Genomic DNA, 23,931 nt, shown 5'->3' on the forward strand with positions numbered 1-23,931 from the left:
TACATCAATAAACCTGTATCAGCTACCGTCTATAGAAGGCATTGACAAGACAGAGGATCGGCAACGTTGTTCTCCTATCTTTCTCCACTGCCATTATAACGTGAACCTCACTATACATTTATTTTTGAAAACAATTAAAAACTTTGTTGTTGAATCCTTATTATGAGGTAGAAGAATTTTGTGAAAATGTTGATACTATGACAATTTAATCTAGTTCATTTTGATTCATATTTATTAACTGTCTGTGAGTTTTTAGCTGTTCAATGTTTTGAATGTTGTAGAACTTTGGCTATTGCAACACTCTAGACGATCTGCAATGAAGTGATTTGATTTGACTTATCAGCCGGGACCAACAGTTCAACGTACCGGATGACTGAGATCCCTGGACACATAGGTGAGTATATCGTGTACAGTCTCAGCAAACAGTTCGTCCTCGAAGTACAGGTAGGCATTGCTATAAGTGACAGCCAGCTGACCCTGGTCGTAGAGCATCTTCTCAAAGTGCGGGACGTGCCACTTCTCATCTGTCGAGTACCTCGCAAAACCCTGCAAAAACACAAATCAATAACATGGGATCTTATGGGAGTGTTCACACATCAACAGAAAAACAATAACATTGGTTCTTATTAGAGTATTCACATATCAACAGAAAGTTTGGCAGAAAAACGGACCATTTGAAACACAGACACGTTTCTTCTGTTCATTCAAGGTTAAAAACAAAATTTCAAGTTAAACAGTTGAGTAGTTGAGACGTGATGATGCGTCATTCGTGTATTTCCTATCCCCTACATGTATAAGCAGGTTCTTTCTTTTATTCTATTATAGACAAAACAATTTCAGAACAATCACTAAACACACTGTGAATATAAAAAAATTGAATTTGAAAAGTATTCACAGCATTTGATAGATTCATTTATTCTTTCATTTCCATTCTTTATTGATTCATACAATAAGTACATCATCAAAATGATTGGGAGAGAAAAAATAAGATAACCTTGTCCTATTTCTCTCCCAAATTTAGAAAAGGTTACACATAGTCCGAAAGAGGTTAAGTTTTTAGGTTATTCATGTCACGTGATACTGAACTTTATAATTACTACAGTATTTTCCCACAACAGTATCTGAACTTGATATTATTGCTGTGTACATGACAATTCAAATATTGACATTTTTCCATTGTATAATGATAGATAATATTATTGCTGTGTACATGACAATCCAAATATTGACATTTTACATTGTATAATGATAGATCGGAACAATAACGTCAATTCTTATCAACTGATGATGATCGAATTGAAGTTTTAAGCCTTGAAATAATTCGAAAGAAAAATATTATCATCCGAAAATATGTGACACACATTAAGCATTTTTGAATTCTGATGTTAAGTTTGTCAACAGGCCTTCAGCATCATCAATCAATAACTATTGAGCCAGTATTAATTCAAACAAAACAAGCAAATAACGATACTGTATTGACCTAATTGAAATACACAATATTTACTTTCAAATACGTATTAATTCAAACAAATCAAGCAAATAACAATACTGTATTGATTTTATTGAAATACATATTATTTACTTTCAAATACGTATTTCGATTTGTTGATGACGCATTTTGTAGTAGAACTCCTGTTATTTCCTTCTTAATATGAAGTAAATAGCTTGAATAAATAATAAGTCACCATTGATTTGGTTTGATAGGATTTAAAAATATTCCTATTAAGATATAAGATTTATTCGACATGTTCAGAATTGAATTAGACTCTACTATATGCAGTGATAAAATATCATTTGAATTTAATCAATCAAATTAAACGACATTTCTACTTACTTATATAGATACGGCACCTATAGATGTTATAGACATTCAAACAAATCGTTTGTTAAAGTTTTACGGTTAAACTTTTTAAAGTTTAACATTTGCTTTGAGCTATGATTTGCAAACATTGTTTTATTTATCACTGTTATGTCTCATCTTTTATTTTTCATTTTTTCCCCTCTCTTGTCATGAATTATGTTGAAAAAAATTATACTGGTGATTCTTCCTCCCATTTTTTCGCAGTTTGAACTACATTTCATAATATAAGTATATTTAAAGAGAGGGAATGCTACAATCAATCAATAAAATTACTTGATGATGGTGATTGAATGTGTGTGTGTGTGTGTGTAGGCTTTTTTCTCCTCCTATATCCGATTAAACCTCAACTCCTGCTCACGGACAAGTGCTTCATGAAGCACTTTGTGAGCAGTTATTGTTCACATTAATATTATATTATACATTATTATATACTATTACTTACAATCTATTATTAAATTTTAGATGGATTATTGTTGTATTTGTCAAGCTAGATTCTATTTGGTTTCTGTATATGTATTTATGAGTGTGAATAAATTTGAATTTGAAAAAATATATAGATTAGTCAATATTCTATATTATAATATAATAAAGGAAAGAACTGGCTTATACATGGACGGTATAGGAAAATTATGTTTGACGCATCATCAATCAATCAATCAATCAATCAATCATTTATTTCTTTCCAAAACATACATGAAAATGTACATGAAAAAGTCAAAAACTAAAAACTAACTTAAAGCTAAAGAGAAATATTAGTGACTGTATAAAATTCATTTTTTTACAGTAAACTCGTTTACTGTAGCATGCTAAATCCATCAAATATGCTCTCAGCAATTCCTTAAATTTTGATCTATCAGGTTCATGTCTTATGCAACCTGGGAGACAACCAATAAATTTTATTCCCATGTACGTTGGACTTTGTTTATATTTTTCCTTATTGTGTTTCTTTATTGTAAAATTATTTTTATTTCTTGTGTTGTAATTATGTATATCTACTTGCCGTGGGAATCTAGATTCGTTAGTTTTTATATATAATATTGTCCTATAAATGTACAGGCTGTACACCGTCATGAACTTTAACTTACTGAAGAATGGCTTGCATGATTGCTCTCTATCAAGATTTAGAATTATTCTTATTGCTTCTTTTTGTAATAGGAGTATTTTATTTAAGTTTGAGATGCTTGTTCCTCCATATATTTCAATTCCATATGAAATGTGGGAGTGGATCATTGCAAAGTACACTGCTTTTAACGTTTCTAAGTTGGAAATTTTTGCTAGTCGTCTCAGCGCGAAAATTCCTAAGCTTAATTTTTTACATATTTTTTGAATGTGAACGGACCAACTAAGTGTGTTTTCAAGATATAGGCCTAAAAATTTAAATTTCTTTCTTATTATCTACGGAATTAAGTTGTTTTACCTCTGAATTTCTACAAGTAAAATGGAGGAACTTTGTTTTGTTATCATTAAGTAGCAGATGTCTGTGATTTAGGTACTTTTTAGTTAATGATATAGAATTGTTACATTTAATTTCTGTTGTGTTCCAGTCCTTATCAGCAATGCACAGACTTATATCGTCAGCGTATAAGCATAATTTACTATTTTCAACTAAATCGCACATGTATTTAGGCAACCCCCTAAGTAGCACAGAAACAAAAATGGACCTAACACCGATCCTTGTGGAACAGAATAGTTATTACATTTTAAGTTTGATCCAATATTGTACTGATTTTTATTGCTTGTATACTTTATATTTACATACTGTTGCCGTCCTTCTAGATATGACTTGATCCAGCTAAGCTCTTTACCTCTAATTCCGTAATTTTGAAGTTTATTTAATAATAATTTATGATTCACACTGTCAAATGCTTTGGTTAGAACCAGGAATGCTCCCACAGTATTTAATCCCTCATCTAAGTTTTCTAAAATGTTTTCTATGAACTCTATCAAAGCAGTAATGGTTGACCTGTTTTTTCTATAGCCATGTTGTTCTTTGTCAAGTATACCATTAGTTTCAAAATAATCAACTAACTGAACTAGTACACACTTTTCAAATATTTTAGATAGGGCAGGTTGGATGGCCAAAGGTCTGTAGTTGAGAGGGTCAGATGGATCTCCTTTCTTATATGCTGGTATTACTGTTGATATCTTTAATTCGTTTGGGTACACTCCAGTTATAATTGAGGCATTGATTACGTGCAAAAGAGGTTTGATGAGTGATGACTTAGCATCCTTCATTATTTTTATTGGTATGTCATCATAGCCGGCTGACCATTTTGGTTTTATCGAATCTATTATTTTACTTAAGTCCTTCTCTTCAATTGTTTTACATCTAAATGGTAATTTTGTAACTTTTTCATTTTTCTCATCTGTTACGTCACTTTTGGTTAGATAAGGGATGACATGAGTGTCAACCATCCCTACAAAATCATTGTTTAGTATGTTTGAAATTTTATACGGATCGTCTATGTCTATACAATACTCTGTCTATACTCTTTAAGTACAATATTTTTAATAACTTTCTTGTCCTTTTGTTTGTTGTTTCATTGTTAACTATTTGCCATATTGTTCTGTTTACATTTGTTGATTTTTTTATTTTTGAGTCAATATAATTCTTTTTTTTGTAGAGGATAATTCTTTTTAGATGCTTTTTATGTGCTTTTATAGTTTTCTTTAAGTTTATATTACTTTGGTCTTTCCTGTATCGCTGATGCATTTCAATTAGCCTTTTATGTTCGTCGACAATCTCATTATCAATCCACTTATTACTACATTGTTTCGCTCTTACTATTCTACCAAACGGAAAGTGAAGATCAAAATAATATTGAGCAAATTGTAAAAGTATGAAAATTGTTTTCTACAGGACTCTGATAAAGTTCAGTCCAATCCAATTTATCTAGATCATTTATAAAGCGCTGAATTTGGGACTTCCCAAACTTCCTACCCATTGTTTTAGTCTTTAAGCCTTCACCCTTATTATTTGTGTTTAAAATAATATTCTTATTCTTGTCATAATTTATTGTATTTTCCAGTTTTATTGACAGCCCAATAGCGAAATGATCTGAGAAAATTGTGTTTATTATTTTACTTTCCCATCTACTAAAATGAATGTCAGTAGCAATATTGTCAATGCAAGACACACAGTTGCACACAGTTGTCACAGTTGCACTAGGTCTTGTTATCTCATTTGTTGTTATTTGCATATTAAAGCTATTTAGTAAATTGAGAAGATCATCTCTTTGACTAGATTCTTGATTAAAATTAACATTGAAATCAACACATAGAATAACATTGAATTTTTTAAAAGTAAACAGATAGCTTAACATGTCATTAAGAATGACTAGAAAATTATTAAAGATTGCACTATCTATGTTAAAGGGTCTATATAATGACATGTAGATTACATTCAATTCAGGTACTTTGATTGCACAACCTTCACACACCATTTCCACAGACATATTTCTAATTTTATGGATCACATTAAACTCTAACTTATTTTTAATGAAAATAGCAGCCCCACCATGAATTCTATTGGATCTGCAAAAGTATGATCCTAATTTAAAATTTTCGAAGCCAATATTGACAATTTCGTCATCACTCATCCAGTGCTCACTTAGTGCTAACATGTCACATTTATTTTCAAGAGCGATTACTTCTAGGTAATTGATTTTATTCATTAAACCCTGGCAGTTCCATGAAATTCGTCACGTCTGAACTACTCAACTGATTAACTTGAAATTTTGCATATAGATTCTTAATTAAATAAGGATTGATCTAGGCCTATTTCGAACTCTTAAAGGTTCCACTCGGTCAAGTTTTCAGTTTCTAAAGTTTTAAAATAGACCCTTGCGTAGCACGGGTTACCTTCTATAATAGAATAAAAGAAAGAACCTGCTTATACATGTAGGGGATAGGAAATACACGAATGACGCATCATCACGTCTCAACTACTCAACTGTTTAACTTGAAATTTTGCATATAGATTCTTAATTTACCGTGGAGGCCTATTTTAAATTCTTCAAGATTTCAGTAGGTCAAGTTTTCAGTCTGTCAAGTTTTAAATTAGACCCTTGCGGAGCACGGGTTGCCTGCTAGTCTATACTATAATATATGGAAGAACTGGTTTATATATCTACGATATAGGAAATACAGGAACAACTCCTCATCACGTCTGAACTACTGGACTGATTAACTTAAAATTTTGCATAATTATAGATTCTCAATTTACCGTGGGGCCTATTTTAAATTCTTCAAGATTTCAGTAGGTAAATTTTTCAGTTTGTCAAGTTTTGAATTAGACCCTTGCGGAGCACGGGTTGCCTGCTAGTTATAAACTACTATTCAATCTATCTCAACCTGTGCCACATCATGTTCATCTATGCCTCCCACTGCACCACATATTCAAAAATATCTGGCCTCGCCGAGATTCAATCCCGGGGCCTACGGTTTAAGGTCGGGACACATATAATCGCACCGAGCCCGTGCGGAGGTACGGCCGAGCTAAGCCCGCTACACGATGATGTTGGTAGGAGAACACACATATCCGTGCAACAGCCGAGCGACAGCAGTGTCTTAGTTCTGTAGGCCTAGTGCTACTGTGGTCTGATTTTTGAATGTGTTAAACTACTGTTAATAATATTGGTAATCCCGTCCTGTCCCCAAACCTATGGATTGGGGTACAGTTAAGATTTAATTCACGAAAACGTCGACAGCCCCAAAAGTAAGTCTTCAATTTGCACTAACCTTGGAACTGGCGAGGAAGTGGACTGTATCTCGTGTGTAGAAGTTACTGCTGACGATATCCTGTCTTTATGCGTAGGCCTATATGATATTGTACATATATCACGAAACGAAACGAGGTAATTGCGTTCAGCTCGAACGCCACGGAACAGGAGAAACGGAACGAAACGATGTTGACTTCTCGAGCACGCTTCTTGAAGTGCTGGGTTGAAAGATAAACGGGGAGGATGAAGGAGGGGTGAGGGAGAGAGGTTATCTTGCCTCTTTGGGAGAGGGGGAAGGGGAGGAAAGCACAAACTAATCAACCCACAATCAAGGCTCCCGATCCTCCGTGGATCCACCAAATATAACATGATTAAACTTGTTACATCCGATTTAAATTTATATTTATCAATTTTAAACTGATTACCTGTAGACACAGAAGATGAGAAGATGAGTGCTGGTACATATATATTTCGGTGCATAACAATACCACATTCAGTCATGCATCGGAAATATATATCAGCAATTAAATTGTTATCTTGTTATTAGTTTTAAATTTAAAATTTAAGACACAGTCACGGGTTCCTTCTTCAATACTTCTTGTTTTTTATTTTATTATTTATAATATTACATCTATTATACCTTTGGCTTAACTCATTATTTGGTTATACTTTCACTTTTGGTTCAACTTATTTTTCTGTTCAACCATATTTCTCATCACTTCGATCGTACAAAACTGGAAAATTCCGTATCTCTTCAATAAGTTTTTCACTCTCTATGTTAAATGAGGCCGCACCGTCTCTGTCAAAAAGTAAACTGAACTAGTCGGTGACGGCGCGGGCAACAAGCACGGTGACGCAGTAGCGGCTCGTGATCTTTTAGCTTGGGGGTTCAACCTCATGATCTATTGAGGAGAAAGGTCAAGAGGATATAAAGTATTCAGCATAATCAAGTGTAAAGGTAATCAATAGGTTATAATTTGATTTTAATGAAATTAATGATTTTAAGAAATTACCTTCCAAAGATTAAGCATATTTTCTACAAATAATATAGATTTTTTGTCCTGTTCATATTTTTCTTGTTTAATTTTTACTTTGGGATTTAATCTACCATCATGTTTTATTTTACACCTATCCTCAATATTAATAATGTTTGTCTTTAACAAATACTGAACCTTATTCATATTTCTTCATCAAAATGCTGTTACGGTACCTAACACAATAAATTATATTCACACTCTCACTAAAACAAAATGGACATACTATAAATACTCACGAATACACGAACCACACTAGAAATTACTAGTCTATATTCTTCAACATGCAAAAAAAAATGTATATAACAAAGAATGCAGTGAAATCTATCACATCTGTATACAGTGTATACCCGAAACCGTACCGTATAACCTCAAAACTGTCACGCTTTCTACTTCTTGTTTACCGCTTTTTTACTGTTTACTGCCACCAAATTTGAATTTATAGGTTATGTTCAAGATGGCACTGCTACTGAATCCGTATCACGAATACTCACGATTCATTCCGAGGTTTACCGAATGCTTCACTTGCCTCGGCTAGGTTCGGCTACTCTCGGATGAACTCGTGGAAACGTGGTTCAGACAGGATTGTGAACCAAATCCGTGCTAAAGTGGGAGAGAAATTACTTTTAACACGGCTCTTTCTCGAAGACGGAGAAGTCCGATGCTCTATCCTCCACTAATCACTCCCACTACCTAGCAGCATTCTCCTTCTTTTGTGTCTGTGTGAAAGCTTTCCAACGCGACGCACCAACACTCCTCTTCCAGCTATTGCTGGCAATGTTCCAAGTCATATACTGATCAGCAGGTATTCATCACAAGAGCATGAAGCAAAATGACACGGCGCATCCAATTTTGCGCAGGATGTCTGTCTGTGTCTACACTACAAACTGTGGAGGGAGAAATGAGTTTCTCCTCTTCATGTTAAAAGTAATATATCTCAGACTTTAGTAAACCGATTCCCCTCCTCTGTTCCACTACCTCACCCAGCCCTGTTTTTGGGTTCACATCGGGGAATGAACACTGCTTTCCACCACCACCCGTCTCGTAGTACCATTCGGTGCTGTTTCAATCAAGCCACTCCGGCACCGGCCGCAAAACGTCGACGTTAAGTTTACATAGATGAAAAATTTTGTGATGTAATTTCATGAGTATAAAATAAAAATATAATTATATGAGTAGAATTCATCATTCTATAGGAGTTGGTTCAATTCTGGGGGTTCTGGGGGACGAGCCGCCACTGCGGTGACGGTGCTGACGCGGTGCGGTAGTATGTGTCCCTACACGTTTGAAACCATTTGTTTTCTCACTCGCCGTAGTAAGTCCGACACTCGGCCGTACCACGGCGCGGGCTCGGTGCGGTTATGTGTGTCCCGGCCATTGCAAAGCGAGCGTCTTAACATAGAGAAACAATAGCTTTAGTAGATATCCCATGGTATAGGGAGTTTATGTCGCAACTCTTACTGTTATCTCAAGCCGATAGTTCATGTAATTCTTTCCCGTGAAGCTGTGTGACACTGGTAGTCCCTCATATCGTGCCGTTTATACACTCTCACCCCCACAAAACAGTGAAATTCGACAATAATCAACAGTAATCGGCTTGAGATAACAGTAAAAGTTGCGACATAAACGCCCCATACCAAGGGATATCTACTTACGCTATTGTTTCTCTATGGTCTTAACCACTAGACTACGGCCACTCTCATCTATCTCACCTGAGCAACATGGTCATGTATGCCACCCCGCTGCATCATCCAGAGAGTATGCTCCACAATGGCGGCTGCTTCTCTGCCCTCCACCGAGTTAGATCCACTTGTGGCCGCCAGGTGCAACAGAAAATCCAGATTACTAGGTTGAGGGAACTTCGGAGCCAAACCAAATCCACCGTACATCGATTCATAATTGCCTGTTAATTACAAATATCAATTAATAATTACACAATTACAATTAATAATTGCACAATTACAATAATTAATAATTACACAATTACAATTAATAATCACACAAATATTCTAATCAATCTGCCACATGCCATAGAAAGTCCAGATTACTAGGATGAGGGGGGCTGTTAGCCTGTGCTGATAAACAACTAATGTGTTATAAGTATTGAGAATATAGTCTATAGTGAGGTCCACGTTATAATGGCAGTGTTTGATTAGCAATGGTACTGCTATCCTTGTCTATCATTCAACAAAGCGGATAGCGCTATCTCTTTCTCGCTTTGCTCTGTTGCCAGATCGTCTTTCAACAATGTAGAATTGATAATTAATATACAAAATATTTCATCGTAATTATGAAATTCATTATAAAATTATTGAAAAATATAATCTCTTGCTTAATAGAATTTGAATGATTATTTTAAACGAGAATAAACAGTTAATATTACATTAATAAACGTGTATCAGTTACCCTCCACAAAACACGACCAAAGATCGGCAACGATGTTCTCCTATCTTTCTACACTGCCATTATAACGTGGACCTCACTATAGTACAGAGTGCGGCAGCAGAACTTCCTTTTTTGAAGTAAATAAAAATCTTTGTATGGATCAGAAAGTTTGTATTCATTTTTTGAAATGTAGACAAACAAATAAAGTTTTGTTTCAATTGATTTTGAATATCAAATCAGCTAGGTAACGTCTTCCATTCTCCATACACTGATAAACCGATTTCTGAAGTTTGTCATGACTCCTGCCAGCATTGCAGGCGTTATTTATTTATTTAATCATTGACCGAGCGAAGTGAGGTCTAAGATTCAAGTCGACGGTTTGGCATTTCTCATGTTTAAATGTTTATATGTTGCGCATTTACGGCGAAACGCGGTAATAGATTTTCATGAAATTTGACAGGTATGTTCCTTTTTTAATTGCGTGTCGACGTATATACAAGGTTTTTGGAAATTCTGCATTTAAAGGATAATATAAAAGGAAAAAGGAGCCTCCTTCATACGCCAATATTAGAGTAAAAATCAGACTATAGAATTATTATTCATCATAAATCAGCTGACAAGTGATTACACAGATGTGTGTGGAGAAGCCAGTCTATTGCTGTATTTCCATAAGGTCTATAGTTTCAATCAGGTACTTGTGGATGAGAATACTGCGTGAGGTCTACTGTTCTTAGAACTACTAGTTTAGAATTACACAACTTACAGAAAAGTACTACAAGCTTATAAGCCCAAAACGGTTCTAATTCTAATTTATACAACAGTTATGTTAGCCATTTCTTCTCTGATATTGGTCTTTAAATCTTGTAGGGCCCTTGGACGGTTTACACGAACAAAGGTTTTGAAAAACTCAAAAATCAAAAGGCTTTCAAATCGGGAGATCGGGCTGGCCACTCCAATTCGCTCCTAATTGAGATGAGGCGACCTGGAAAGTGCTCCCTCAATTGAAGTCACGTACAAAAAGTTCCTACACAATTGCCATCTTGTATGGATGGAAATGAAGATCACCATGAAGAATTCGTCTCACAGAACGATCGGAAAGTCCAAGAGCAGACGCATGTTTGCGCGCAGAACACTGTGGTGATGGCAACGTTGCAACTCTCACTGCCTCAATGTTCTCAAGTGACCTAATGGGCCGAGGGTTCTTCGTCTTGTTGCACTTGCAGTTTGTCTAAACGTAGTGACCCACGTAACAATTGATTTAACAAAAGCCAAAGGGTCTGAATTGAAGCAATTTCGAAATGCGCACTGGGTTGTGATCACAGAACATCCGCTCGGAAAATAAGGCTAGACACACTCCAGTTAGTGAAGACAAGACAAGACATGATCAGTCACAATACTTCACATAGTTGCTTATGAAGACATGTCTAATTGCAATGACTAATCAGTGTGAGTTACGTCTTAAGCAACTATGTGAAGTATTGTGACTAAACGTGTCTGATCATGTCTTGTCTTGACTAACAGCTGGTGTGCGCCTAGCCAAGTCTCAACGGCAAATGCACGCCTCGCATTGTTTCAATGCATGATGGCGACTGAATATGACGGGAAGAAAACTTTAATATAGTCTGATCTCTCAAAAGAGACTAATTTATCTCTACTATAACATCAGCTGACTGAATGGCGTTGACTTTAAAAAAGAATGTTTTGCTGCCGCACTCGTTACCATATCTATAAGCGAAATGGCACTCACTCACTGACTCACTCACTCACTCGCAGAACTATAAATCTACCGGACCAAAAACGTTCAAATTTGGTAGGTATGTTCAGTTGGCCCTTCAGAGGCGCACTAAGAATGGATTTGGAAAAATTTCCAAAGATACGCCCAAAATCTGCGTTTTTCTAGCGTTTTTTGCTTTTATCAGATTCATCGAGAACAAATGAACAGAAATTGTTCAAATTTAGTACAGAAGCTCAGCTACGGTGTAATAATGTTGTGTTAGAAGAAATTTGCAATAACGTCAAAGATACGCCCAAAATTAGCGTTTTTCCAGCGTTTTTGTTTTGCGTTTTCTCAGATTTATCGAAAACAAATGAACATAAATTGTTCAAATTTAGTACAGAAGCTAAGCTAGGGTGTAATAATGTTGTGTTAGAAGGAATTTGAAATAACGCCAAAGATAAGCCCAGAATTAGCGGTTTTTTGCGTTTTCTCAGTTTTTCATCAAGTAATAGACAGAAAATGTTCAAATTTTGTACAAATGTTTAGCTAGGGTCTAAAAATGTTGTGATGAGGTGACTTTAATATATCATCAAAGATACGCCCAAAATCAACGTTTTTCTCAGCTTTTCTGCGTTTTCTCAGTACTTTGACTTTCTGATGGAATGAAGCATGCTCAAATGAAAAATGCAGGCGAGCTAAGCGAGCCCGCTGATCTCATTTTTGGACGATCCATTCAGGGGTCTAGGGGGCGGAGCCCCCTCGCTAGACGGATATGGCGAGCGAAGCGAGCCTGACGGCTAGTTATAGTATAAATACTGTAGTATATTATGTTATAACATAATATGGAATAAACATATTGAGTCTCGCTCAAAAATTTACATTGGTGCCAAGAGTTTGCTGTTCTACTATTCGATAATAAAATCGACTGTTACTCGAAAATAACGATTACTGTTACTCCTAAATACCTATAACTGTTGCTCGAAATAGCGATAACTGTTACTAAAAAATAACGGTTACTGTTACCCACCTGCCAATTGCTGGAAGCACAGCATGGAGCACTCCTTACTGGAAGGAACCTTATTGGAGATATCGGCCATTCCCACATCGAAGAATATCGTCGTCTTTTTCAGGACATCCACTATCTTCGTGCCGGTTTGATTCACTTTCTGCCGGTCCTCTTTCCACTAAAAACAAATTGGAGATAGAAATAGATTAGAATAGAAGAATAGGATACACTAATTGACAATAACTTACAAAGTACCTGCTAGCTAAATAAATAATTAATAATCCTCCTTATTAATTATAGATTATTGAATTAATAAGGCTGAGAATCGATCTGTTTGTGAGAATTAGCCAATCAGAGAACAATTATTATTCTTCGATAAATGTCGATCAACAATAAAGTGTAAAAACGACACTTCGTAAGACCATAGTGAAAAGATGACATTAGAAGATATCCCATGGTATAGGTCCAAAGTTCACGCAGATTTTTGTTAAATCAAGCCGATTACTGTCGACTATTGTCCATTATTACTGTGTTGTTGTGGTGAGAGTGTAAGAACGGCACAGTATGAGAGACTACCAGCGTCACATAGCTTCACCAAAAACAACTACTAGGACTATCGGCTTGAGTTGACAGTGAAATTTGGAACATAAACGTCCTATTTAACATCTTTATTGCCCATAAAAACAAATACAAAATAAAAAACTTACAAAAGAAATATTCTAGATTATAATATTATGCTATTTTACAAATAAATTAAAATTACATGGCACCACCCAGCAAGGGCAAACCCTGACCGCTGAGTGAGAGTATCAGCTGTTTAGACAATATAAAAATTTATTTACTAATAATCAAAGCTACAAAAAATCGAAGTTAACAATAAATTACTAGTAATTATAATATTTGACTGATGTCGAAGAAAAATTTTTGTATCACCCACTTATTTATCTGTTCCATTCTCTGTCTACCCCTATTAGAAAGATGTCTGACAATGCATTTGGCATGATATTTATTATTTTTGAGCTAAGATACCCCAATTGTCTTCGCACTATTGTCAAATCTGAATATTTAATATTATGAATGTTATGCGATGTAACTCTCAGGTTATACATAGAAACGTTATTATTCACTGTAAATTCATCCTTCCTCATCCATGCATAATAGAGAAGTATCTTTTTTGTTTCCTTTAGGCATATTCTGAAAGAAAAAATGAGAGAATCTAGTAATTTCTATACAATTAAACCATAGAGAAACAATAGCATGAGTAGATATCCCATGGTATAGGGCGTTCATGTCGCAACTTTTACTGTTATCTCAAGCCGATTAATTTTGATTATTGTCGGATTTTACTGTTTTGTTAGGGTGAGAGTGTATGAACGGCACAATATGAGAGACTACCAGTGTCACACAGCTTCACGGCAAAGAATTACATGAACTATCGACTTGAGATAACAGTAAAAGTTGCGACATAAACGCCCTATACCATGGATATCTACTTATGCTATTGTTTCTCTATGATTGAACTGACACGGAGCCCTATTGGAATGTAAGCAATAACATCAACGCTGACAATTTGAGTGTATCTCACTGTAGAAGAATGAATGAGAGAAAGAAAGACTGATGACTGTTGCAGAGTCGTCACATAAAGTTAAAATCAGGCATTTGACTTATTTATGAAACCATAACACCACTTTTCGTTGCACAGATGTCAAAGTAAACTAATAGCACCCATAAAACTAAAAACGCCCAATTAGACACATGATTTCGTTGCAGAGTCGTCAAAAAGAGCTTATTTATTTCTCCAATAGCTAAAAACGGTCAATTAAATTATGTACCCGAAGTCGTGCTCTTAAATCCAATATCTACTCCCACCAAATGCATTTTAGAGGTTGAGATAGCTTTTTTACTTTCCTTGCCCTATTACCATAGGTAAGGAAAGTATTGCTTTCCGAAAAAAATTAAGGTACCACAATTTCCAAATTTCTATACGTTTCAAGGTCCCCTGAGTCCAAAAAACTGGTTTTTGGGTATTGGTCTGTATGTGTGTGTGTGTATGAGTGTATGTGCGTCTGTGTACACGATATCTCATCTCCCAATTAACCGAACGACTTGAAATTTGGAACTTAAGGTCCTTCCATTATAAGGATCCGACACGAACAATTTCGATCAAATGCAATTCAAGATGGTGGCTAAAATGGCAAAAATGTTGTCAAAAACAGGGTTTTTCGTGATTTTCTCGGAAACGGCTCCAACGATTTTGATCGAATTCATACCTAAAATAGTCATCGATAAGCTCTATCAACTGCCACAAGTCCCATATCTGTAAAAATTTCAGGAGCTCCGCCCCATCAATGCAGATAGATTCTCAATTATCAGGCTTCAGATACAATTGAAACAGAAAAAAATCAAGTGGAGTAGATTGAGCAAGAAAATCTCTACAATTAATGTTCAGTAACATTTTCACCTAAAATTGGAAATAAGCTTTAAATTAGAGAAAATGTGATTATTCAATTGCAAATTATTGTTGATTCTATTAAATCATTCACTATGAAGAGATAGCAGACCTCATGTGTGTCTCCAGCGTTATTGCCCTGTCACTAGCTGGCTCAAATCTTTGAATAGTAAACTTGAGATGCGCAGGAACACTAGCGTCAGGTGATCGATTTTCATAACGGCAAGGAAAGTTGTGTGAGTGCACCACACCAGATTTTTGGAAAGATGTTTACCAAAAACCATTTGTATATAAGTGAACTATTTTTCTCTCCCTATGTTTCTTTCAAGTTGTTTATAACCTCCAAATCGCCAAATATGGTGAGAAATTTTTCCAAAAGCCAAGAGTTGCCATATTGTTTATCAATTTTATGTGAGGTCTTTTAGGTCTGTTCACAGTGATGTCGATTGCAACTTTCTCCGATGCCAAGACATTGGTTGGATAGAAGCATGTACGGAAAAAAGTGAATAGAGCTGCAGTGTGACCTATGTGTGATGCTAATTCGAGATATAGCTAAATGGGCATCGGCAAACGACTGTGCAACGACCAACCATTTATGTGAGTCACTTTTTGTGTAGTTGAGAAGTTGATATATTGTGGTAATTATTCATATTGAATGAAAAAGACTAAGAAATTGTCTTCTGTGGTTTTTTGACAATTTCTTAGTCTTTTTCATACAATTTATGTGAGTGATCTTAAACTATGTCTCACATAGCTATGTTTGATTTTCTGTAACGACTCTGCAACCGGGCATAAGTGAAGGAATTTTTGATTGAATAGAAGAATGAATAATAATTGATCAATGAACGATCGAATGTACGCTTGATTGAATGAATGATTGATTGAATGAACAAATGAATGCCTGAATGAACGAATGAATATGGATGAATAGCCAACCTGTTTGGCGACTTTGAACAGGACAGTTTTGAAGCCGGGTCTTCCATAGTTATCTTCAGGCGGAAAGTAGGTTCCTCCAGCTATCGGCTTCAGATCGGGAGTGAGGAATACACTCATCGGCCAACCACCTCCACCTGATGTTACCTGCAGTCAAATTATAACAATTATATACAAATTATTGTTATAATAACATTAATAAGAACACAATAATCTTCAGTGAAAACATAATATCAAACTCCAGATGTTACCTTGAATTATATTACTAAACCAGCCATTATTAATTGAAGCGATTTCGAAATCTGGTTGTGATCACAGAACATCCACTCGAAAAAATAAGGCTAGGCACACACCAGTTAGTCAAGACAAGACATGATCAGACACGTTTAGTCACAATACTTTACATTGTTGCTTATGAAGACATGTCTAATTGCAATGACTAATCAGTGTGTGTTGCGTCATAAGCAACTATGTGAAGTATTGTGACTAAACGTGTCTGATCATGTCTTGTCTTGACTAACTGGTGTGCGCCTAGCCTTACACTTTTGTCCCTAGATGTAGAAACAGCTTATAGTTTTTACCTGGATTGTATATATTGTTTTTGAATAAGTGAATAAATGAACTTTTCCTCCACCTACTGTCTAAAGTACTTACTTCACTCCCTGAAACCTAATACTAAAGTATCACTTTTTCGCTCTCGGTAGTAAAAAACAGAAAAACTCCCTAGGGAGTAAAAGTGACTCCATTTAAATAACATGGGGAGCATCTCTATTTTGAAACTTACATTGTAATAGGTTAGGTCTAAGCTCAGATGAGAAAGCATAATAGAGGTGTCTGTCATTGAGTCAACTGAATTCAATACCACAACCAGAAATTTGATCAACTCATGAAATATATGTTTGTATGATAATTATTATATTCTTAATATTAGTAGACGATGAAAATTTATACAATTTTTAAAATATTTTATTCTATTCAAAATACCAGCCAACAAATATTTTTGATCTGCAACTGCGTGATCTGGAGTCAGCCATTTTTGGTAGCTGACCAGCTGATATAATTGTTACAACTTTTGCCGATAAATAGCGCAATCGGCAGTGCCAATCAGACGACCGGTTTTTAGGTTTCCGATTTAGGTTATGTTGTTAGGAATCATTGTCACCAATACGTAAGTTATTAGAATGATTTTACTTGCAGTTTCTATAAAAAAATGTAGATGGTGGAAAAATGTTGTGTACATCACGAGCGAAAAATACTTTTTCTCCCTCAGGAAAATTGCTGCCCTCGGCTTCGCCTCGGGCTTCAAACTTTTTCCCACAGGGAGAAACTCTAGATATACAAATAGCTATTGTGTAGTTGAGAAGTTGATATTGTGGTAATTATTCATATTGAATGAAAAATACTAAGAAATTGTCAAAAAAAGGTTTTTTCATTCAAGAAGATGAATTCTTGAACTGATTCTGCATGGAAGTGAAAGTAGCCCATATTTTTAAGTTTTGTTCTACAGTTTTAGCATTTCAAATAACTATATTTCACCTGCGATGAGTGAACTTATTAAATGAGCTTGGTTCACCTGCACAAATGACATATAGACCCGGTCGACGTCAGGTCTCTCCTCTCGGTCGACCTTGACGTTGACAAAGTGCTCGTTCATGATGTGAGCCACCGTCTCACTCTCAAATGACTCCTTCTCCATGACGTGACACCAGTGACATGTCGAGTAGCCCACCGACAGGAAGATCAGCTTGTCCTCACTGCGGGCCTTCTCGAATGCCTCTTCGCCCCATGGATACCTACGGAAGACACAAGTTCAAATTAATGGAAAAGTCATGGAAAAAACATTGAAACCTTGGTAATAGAATCTCACGTCACATGGACGGGAAGGGGCCTTTTGCAGGCGAAAATGATGTTTCGGTCGACCTTGACGTTGACAAAGTGCTCGTTCATGATGTGAGCCACCGACTCACTCTCAAATGACTCCTTCTCCATGACGTGCAACTTCATGAATTTCATTTGAGCACTGCAATAGTTATTTGTGCAACTAGTGCGCAAAGTGACAGTTTGCTGCACCGAAAGAAACGTTTACGCCCGAGCCGTAGGCTCGGGCGGAATGGTTTCTTGAGTGCAGCAGAGGAACTTTGCGCACGTATTTCACATTAAATTTTTCCTACAGTTGAATATGAAAAGTGGGTAATTATGGGTAAATATGAAAAGTGGGTAATTATGGGTAAAATTCCCTGAAATGCATCAAATGTTTTTCTGTGTAATTTTATTATTAATAAAAACCTTAATTTATTTAAAATTGAATAATAATGTAGTAGTAAATGAATGAAGGAGCGGCTGTCACTGATGTGGTGGCTGTCAACTGCTGTCATCCACCGCCTCAATATTATTATAACGTGCACCACAGTCACAGTTACCAACTTCATTTTGATTTTGCTGCACTGGTGCTCCATATAACCTACTAACTATTTTGTGTTGCCATGTTGCAAATCTGGAGTGCAGAAAAAATTTTTCCCGCACTAGAGCGGAAAAGTGATTCTTTGCGTTCTGTAATCAGTGCAGGAATGGCCACTTTTCAAGGTAACTGTAGGAAAAGACATTCACGTCTAAGTAACGTACACTATTTTTTGTCATAATCTAAAGAAGAATAATTGAGAAATAGAAAACATTAGGTACCTATAAATAGAAATAAAAATCTCAGTACCCTTTTTGAATTATTTTATCAAACATGTTTCAACATTCAACAAGTGATTTTCACTTCCACATGAATTTCACTTAGACATGTTGTGATAAAATAATTCATAAAAGGGTACTGAGATTTTTATGTCTATTTTTATTACAATTAGCCCTAAACAGAAAAGAGACAAAACATACCTGCTTGTGCTGAAGTTACTACTCGCATTCTATAAACATAACCTAGTTTACAAATTCCAAATCAGGAATTTTGTGGAAGTTGACAAAACTTCCACCTGGAGCGCTGAAGATTGTTTTTGTAACAGTTTTGCACAAACGAATACAAACGCTCTGTACCATGTCTTCTTATGCTATCTTTCTACGACTTTTTATTGAACCACAGGAATAAAAGCTTTCTCTAAGCTAATAGTAGAGCGGCGAAATTAGATTCAAGCTTTAGAGTGTGAAAATAATGTATGTATTTTAATTGGTCAATTTATACCGCTCCACTATCTTTTTACTCATTTACGTGCATCATTTTCAACACTCTCAAGCTTGAGACTAGTTTTTCACTCCATCATGTTACACCTTTAGGTATAGAATAGAATTTTCTTTATTATTACTAGGCTATCGTCTATTGTTACATTAATTTTACACACAATTTTTGATTTGTGGTGAGCTTGAAATCGTCATCAAGCTGATAAGCTCAACTCCTCAATTTGATTTTGATCTTCAATGAAAATCTAATAGCAATGTTTGCTCTAGAACGTCTGCTTCATTCAATTCAGGGTTCAGCTTATGATAATTTATTCAAAGTAAAATTTTGCCGTTCACTGCAACTTTACAGCAAGATAAGATGGTAAGTTGAGTCAGATAAAGAGAGGCTTAGAGTTAACGAAGAAGATGCTCCGGATAGATACAACTGGAGGCTTTTTGTTGGTGCAGCCAATGTTTACATAAACATACATGGCCCTGAGAGTAATTACTGGACCTCTACACAAAAATAGTCATTTTTGAGAAGTTGATATTGTGGTAATATTCATATTGGATGAAAAATACTAAGAAATTGTCAAAAAAAAGGTTTTTTCATTCAAGAAGATGAATTCTTGAACTGATTCTGCATGGAAGTGAAAGTTTTTTAAGTTTTGTTCTACAGTTTTAGCATTTCAATAACTATATTTCACCTGCGATGAGTGAACTTATTAAATGAGCTTGGTTCACCTGCACAAATGACATATAGACCCGGTCGACGTCAGGTCTCTCCTCTCGGTCGACCTTGACGTTGACAAAGTGCTCGTTCATGATGTGAGCCACCGTCTCACTCTCAAATGACTCCTTCTCCATGACGTGACACCAGTGACATGTCGAGTAGCCCACCGACAGGAAGATCAGCTTGTCCTCACTGCGGGCCTTCTCGAATGCCTCTTCGCCCCATGGATACCTACGGAAAACAAAAGTTCAAATTAATAGAAAAGTCATGGAAAAAACATTGAAACCTTGGTAATAGAATCTCACGTCACATGGACGGGAAGGGGCCTTTTGCAGGCGAAAATGATGTTTCGGTCGACCTTGACGTTGACAAAGTGCTCGTTCATGATGTGAGCCACCGACTCACTCTCAAATGACTCCTTCTCCATGACGTGCAACTTCATGAATTTCATTTGAGCACTGCAATAGTTATTTGTGCAACTAGTGCGCAAAGTGACAGTTTGCTGCACCGAAAGAAACGTTTACGCCCGAGCCGTAGGCTCGGGCGGAATGGTTTCTTGAGTGCAGCAGAGGAACTTTGCGCACGTATTTCACATTAAATTTTCCTACAGTTGAATATGAAAAGTGGGTAATTATGGGTAAATATGAAAAGTGGGTAATTATGGGTAAATTCCCTGAAATGCATCAAATGTTTTTCTGTGTAATTTTATTATTAATAAAAACCTTAATTTATTTAAATTGAATAATAATGTAGTAGTAATGAATGAAGGAGCGGCTGTCACTGATGTGGTGGCTGTCAACTGCTGTCATCCACCGCCTCAATATTATTATAACGTGCACCACAGTCACAGTTACCAACTTCATTTTGATTTTGCTGCACTGGTGCTCCATATAACCTACTAACTATTTTGTGTTGCCATGTTGCAAATCTGGAGTGCAGAAAAAATTTTTCCCGCACTAGAGCGGAAAAGTGATTCTTTGCGTTCTGTAATCAGTGCAGGAATGGCCACTTTTCAAGGTAACTGTAGGAAAAGACATTCACGTCTAAGTAACGTACACTATTTTTTGTCATAATCTAAAGAAGAATAATAATTGAGAAATAGAAAACATTAGGTACCTATAAATAGAAATAAAAATCTCAGTACCCTTTTTTGAATTATTTTATCACAACATGTTTCAACATTCAACAAGTGATTTTCACTTCCACATGAATTTCACTTAGACATGTTGTGATAAAATAATTCATAAAAGGGTACTGAGATTTTTATGTCTATTTTTATTACAATTAGCCCTAAACAGAAAAGAGACAAAACATTACCTGCTTGTGCTGAAGTTACTACTCGCATTCTATAAACATAACCTAGTTTACAAATTCCAAATCAGGAATTTTGTGGAAGTTGACAAAACTTCCACCTGGAGCGCTGAAGATGGTTTTTTGTAACAGTTTTGCACAAACGAATACAAACGCTCTGTACCATGTCTTCTTATGCTATCTTTTTACGACTTTTTATTGAACCACAAGGAATAAAAGCTTTCTCTAAGCTAAATAGTAGAGCGGCGAAAGTAGATTCAAGCTTTAGAGTGTGGAAAATAATGTATGTATTTTAATTGGTCAATTTATACCGCTCCACTATCTTTTTACTCATTTACGTGCATCATTTTCAACACTCTCAAGCTTGAGACTAGTTTTTCACTCCATCATGTTACACCTTTAGGTATAGAATAGAATTCTCTTTATTATTACTAGGCTATCGTCTATTGTAACATTAATTTTACACACAATTTTTGATTTGTGGTGAGCTTGAAATCGTCATCAAGCTGATAGGCTCAACTCTTTAATTTGATTTTGATCTTCAATGAAAATCTAATAGCAATGTTTGCTCTAGAACGTCTGCTTCATTCAATTCAGGGTTCAGCTTATGATAATTTATTCAAAGTAAAATTTTGCCGTTCACTGCAACTTTACAGCAAGATAAGATGGTAAGTTTAGTCAGATAAAGAGAGGCTTAGAGTTAACGAAGAAGATGCTCCGGATAGATACAACTGGAGGCTTTTTGTTGGTGCGGCTAATGTTTACATAAACATACATGGCCCTGAGAGTAATTACTGGACCTCTACACAAAAAATAGTCATTTTTGAAAAGTTTATAAGTTGAAATTATTATGATTTGACTTACCAATCCACGGGGTTTCCGGCATGTTGTAAGAGGTAGGGCGACTTTTCATTCGCCAACCTATTTCTGGGTTCTGAATGAGCCATATTCAAAGGACCAAGTAGAGTATTGTGGGTCGAAATCAACCTGAAACAACGTAAGCACTTGGAAATTGATAATAATTTCTCATCAATTGTTTTCTATTTAAGCTATAATTTTTTAATTTTATTCTTAATATTTCTTGGGTTAATTTGGTAGACAATTCAAATAAAATAAGAATTATCTTCCCTTTTCTATAGTCATGGAAGATTAAAATACTAAATATACTCAACTTTTGAATATAAAACAAAATTTTAAATCTGAATATCAATTGAATCATATATTTTAATGCTAATTTTGAATAAAAACATGACAATTATTGCAGGAATTCCAGAAATATTAAAATTGTTCAAGCAACAAGCGTAGATTGGTGATTCTAATTTAGAGGTTATGTAACAGTAAAGTTTACAAATTACGTAATTTATTATTGAAAAGTGGATTCTCTACAAAATGAATAACTTATTAAAGTCATTTACCTGCAAAAGTTTGAATTAGGAACAACTGGTAGATTCTGCAAGGCAATTGATCCAAACTTATGGTTTACATTGCAGTAGCCTTCTCCAATTTTTACATTTTTTATTCTATTCCAGAGAGAAGAGCATTGCACAAGTCTTCCAGGAAACATAACATTTATGTTAGTGATGATATTGAGGTGAAATAAACAAGATAACAATATTATTCATTACAAACAACAACTAACGGCCTTCAAATACTTGAAACTAGGTTATGTGAAGAATGAATGAATTGAATTCAAAGTCAGGGTGCCAGAATCTATTTTTAGAACTCAGCTGCTGCTCCATTTCAAAATAATAAAAATTATATTATAAATTAAAAATTATTGTATTGGTAGATAGAAAAAAAAATTGAATATGATAGTTTTGAGTGAATTTGTGAGGAAAAATTGCTTTCAAATAAAATGCATTTTTCAACAATTTTTCAGATGTTGGTAGAGTTTGTGCGCAGCTCTAGGATTCAAATTTGAATTATTGTCTTTCAGATATTCTTCTATTATTCAGATATTTTTCATTATTTTATTGGGTTTCATCACTTAAATCACAAAAATGAATGTTTCATGTAGTACCAAAGTTGAAGATTTTTTTTCGTTGAATCATGTATCAATGAGGGGGAGCCAGGGGGATGTAAAGGGTACAGAATACCTCCCAGTAATTTAGGGGAGTTGAAATTCTTGTAGGGATATTTTTGAAAAAGTACGGTCAGAATAATATTTTTGATATTATATATTTTTCATAAAATTTCATATTGGCTAAATGCGTATGATGTATCTTATTCTGTCAATAATCATTGTTCAAATGGAGGATCAATTATTGCATACAAAAGATTGATCACAGAGTTACAGTGGGTAATTTAGATAGTATACAAGGAGATTTATCAATTAATCTACTTATCAATCACAAACAAGATAACAAGATACCTCATAGCTTCTTGATAGAAAAAATATGAAAAATTGTAGTACCCTTTATTATTAAAAACTTTAAAATATTTCAACGACTGGAGGATTACAAAAGGTACCATACTACAAGTTTGCATATTGTTTTATTAATTTATACAAAAGTAGCCCATATAAGTGAAGTGTTTTTATGAAATCTAATAGCTTCTGTACAAGAGTTTACCTTGTAGCATAGAGTAAAGGAAACTATAAAGGATTATTTCTGTTATCTTTGCTTGTAG

At 35.2% G+C, this 23,931-nt stretch overlaps 1 protein-coding gene across 3 annotated transcripts in view; it reads right to left on the reverse strand.

Moving 5' to 3' along the window:
- The window catches only part of LOC111046881 (spermatogenesis-associated protein 20), a 48,038-nt gene extending 25,046 nt beyond the window's left edge, over positions 1-22,992 (reverse strand). The window contains exons 1-7 of one of the 3 annotated variants that reach the window (XM_039434924.1): positions 22,719-22,992; positions 22,168-22,290; positions 20,004-20,223; positions 16,110-16,253; positions 12,746-12,902; positions 9,329-9,519; positions 367-546 (exon numbers count right to left, since the gene is read on the reverse strand). In XM_039434924.1, coding sequence (XP_039290858.1) covers positions 367-546; positions 9,329-9,519; positions 12,746-12,902; positions 16,110-16,253; positions 20,004-20,223; positions 22,168-22,290; positions 22,719-22,867 — 1,164 coding nt within the window. In that variant the 5' untranslated portion in view covers positions 22,868-22,992. Of the gene's footprint in view, positions 1-366; positions 547-9,328; positions 9,520-12,745; positions 12,903-16,109; positions 16,254-17,679; positions 17,895-20,003; positions 20,224-22,167; positions 22,291-22,718 lie in introns of those variants that run through there. The other 2 variants (XM_039434925.1, XM_039434926.1) reach the window with 2 other exon arrangements.
- Positions 22,993-23,931: the final 939 nt, after the last annotated feature.

This window comes from Nilaparvata lugens, chromosome 8 (genome assembly GCF_014356525.2).
Source record: "Nilaparvata lugens isolate BPH chromosome 8, ASM1435652v1, whole genome shotgun sequence".
In the NCBI taxonomy this organism is placed as follows: Eukaryota; Metazoa; Arthropoda; class Insecta; order Hemiptera; family Delphacidae; genus Nilaparvata; species Nilaparvata lugens.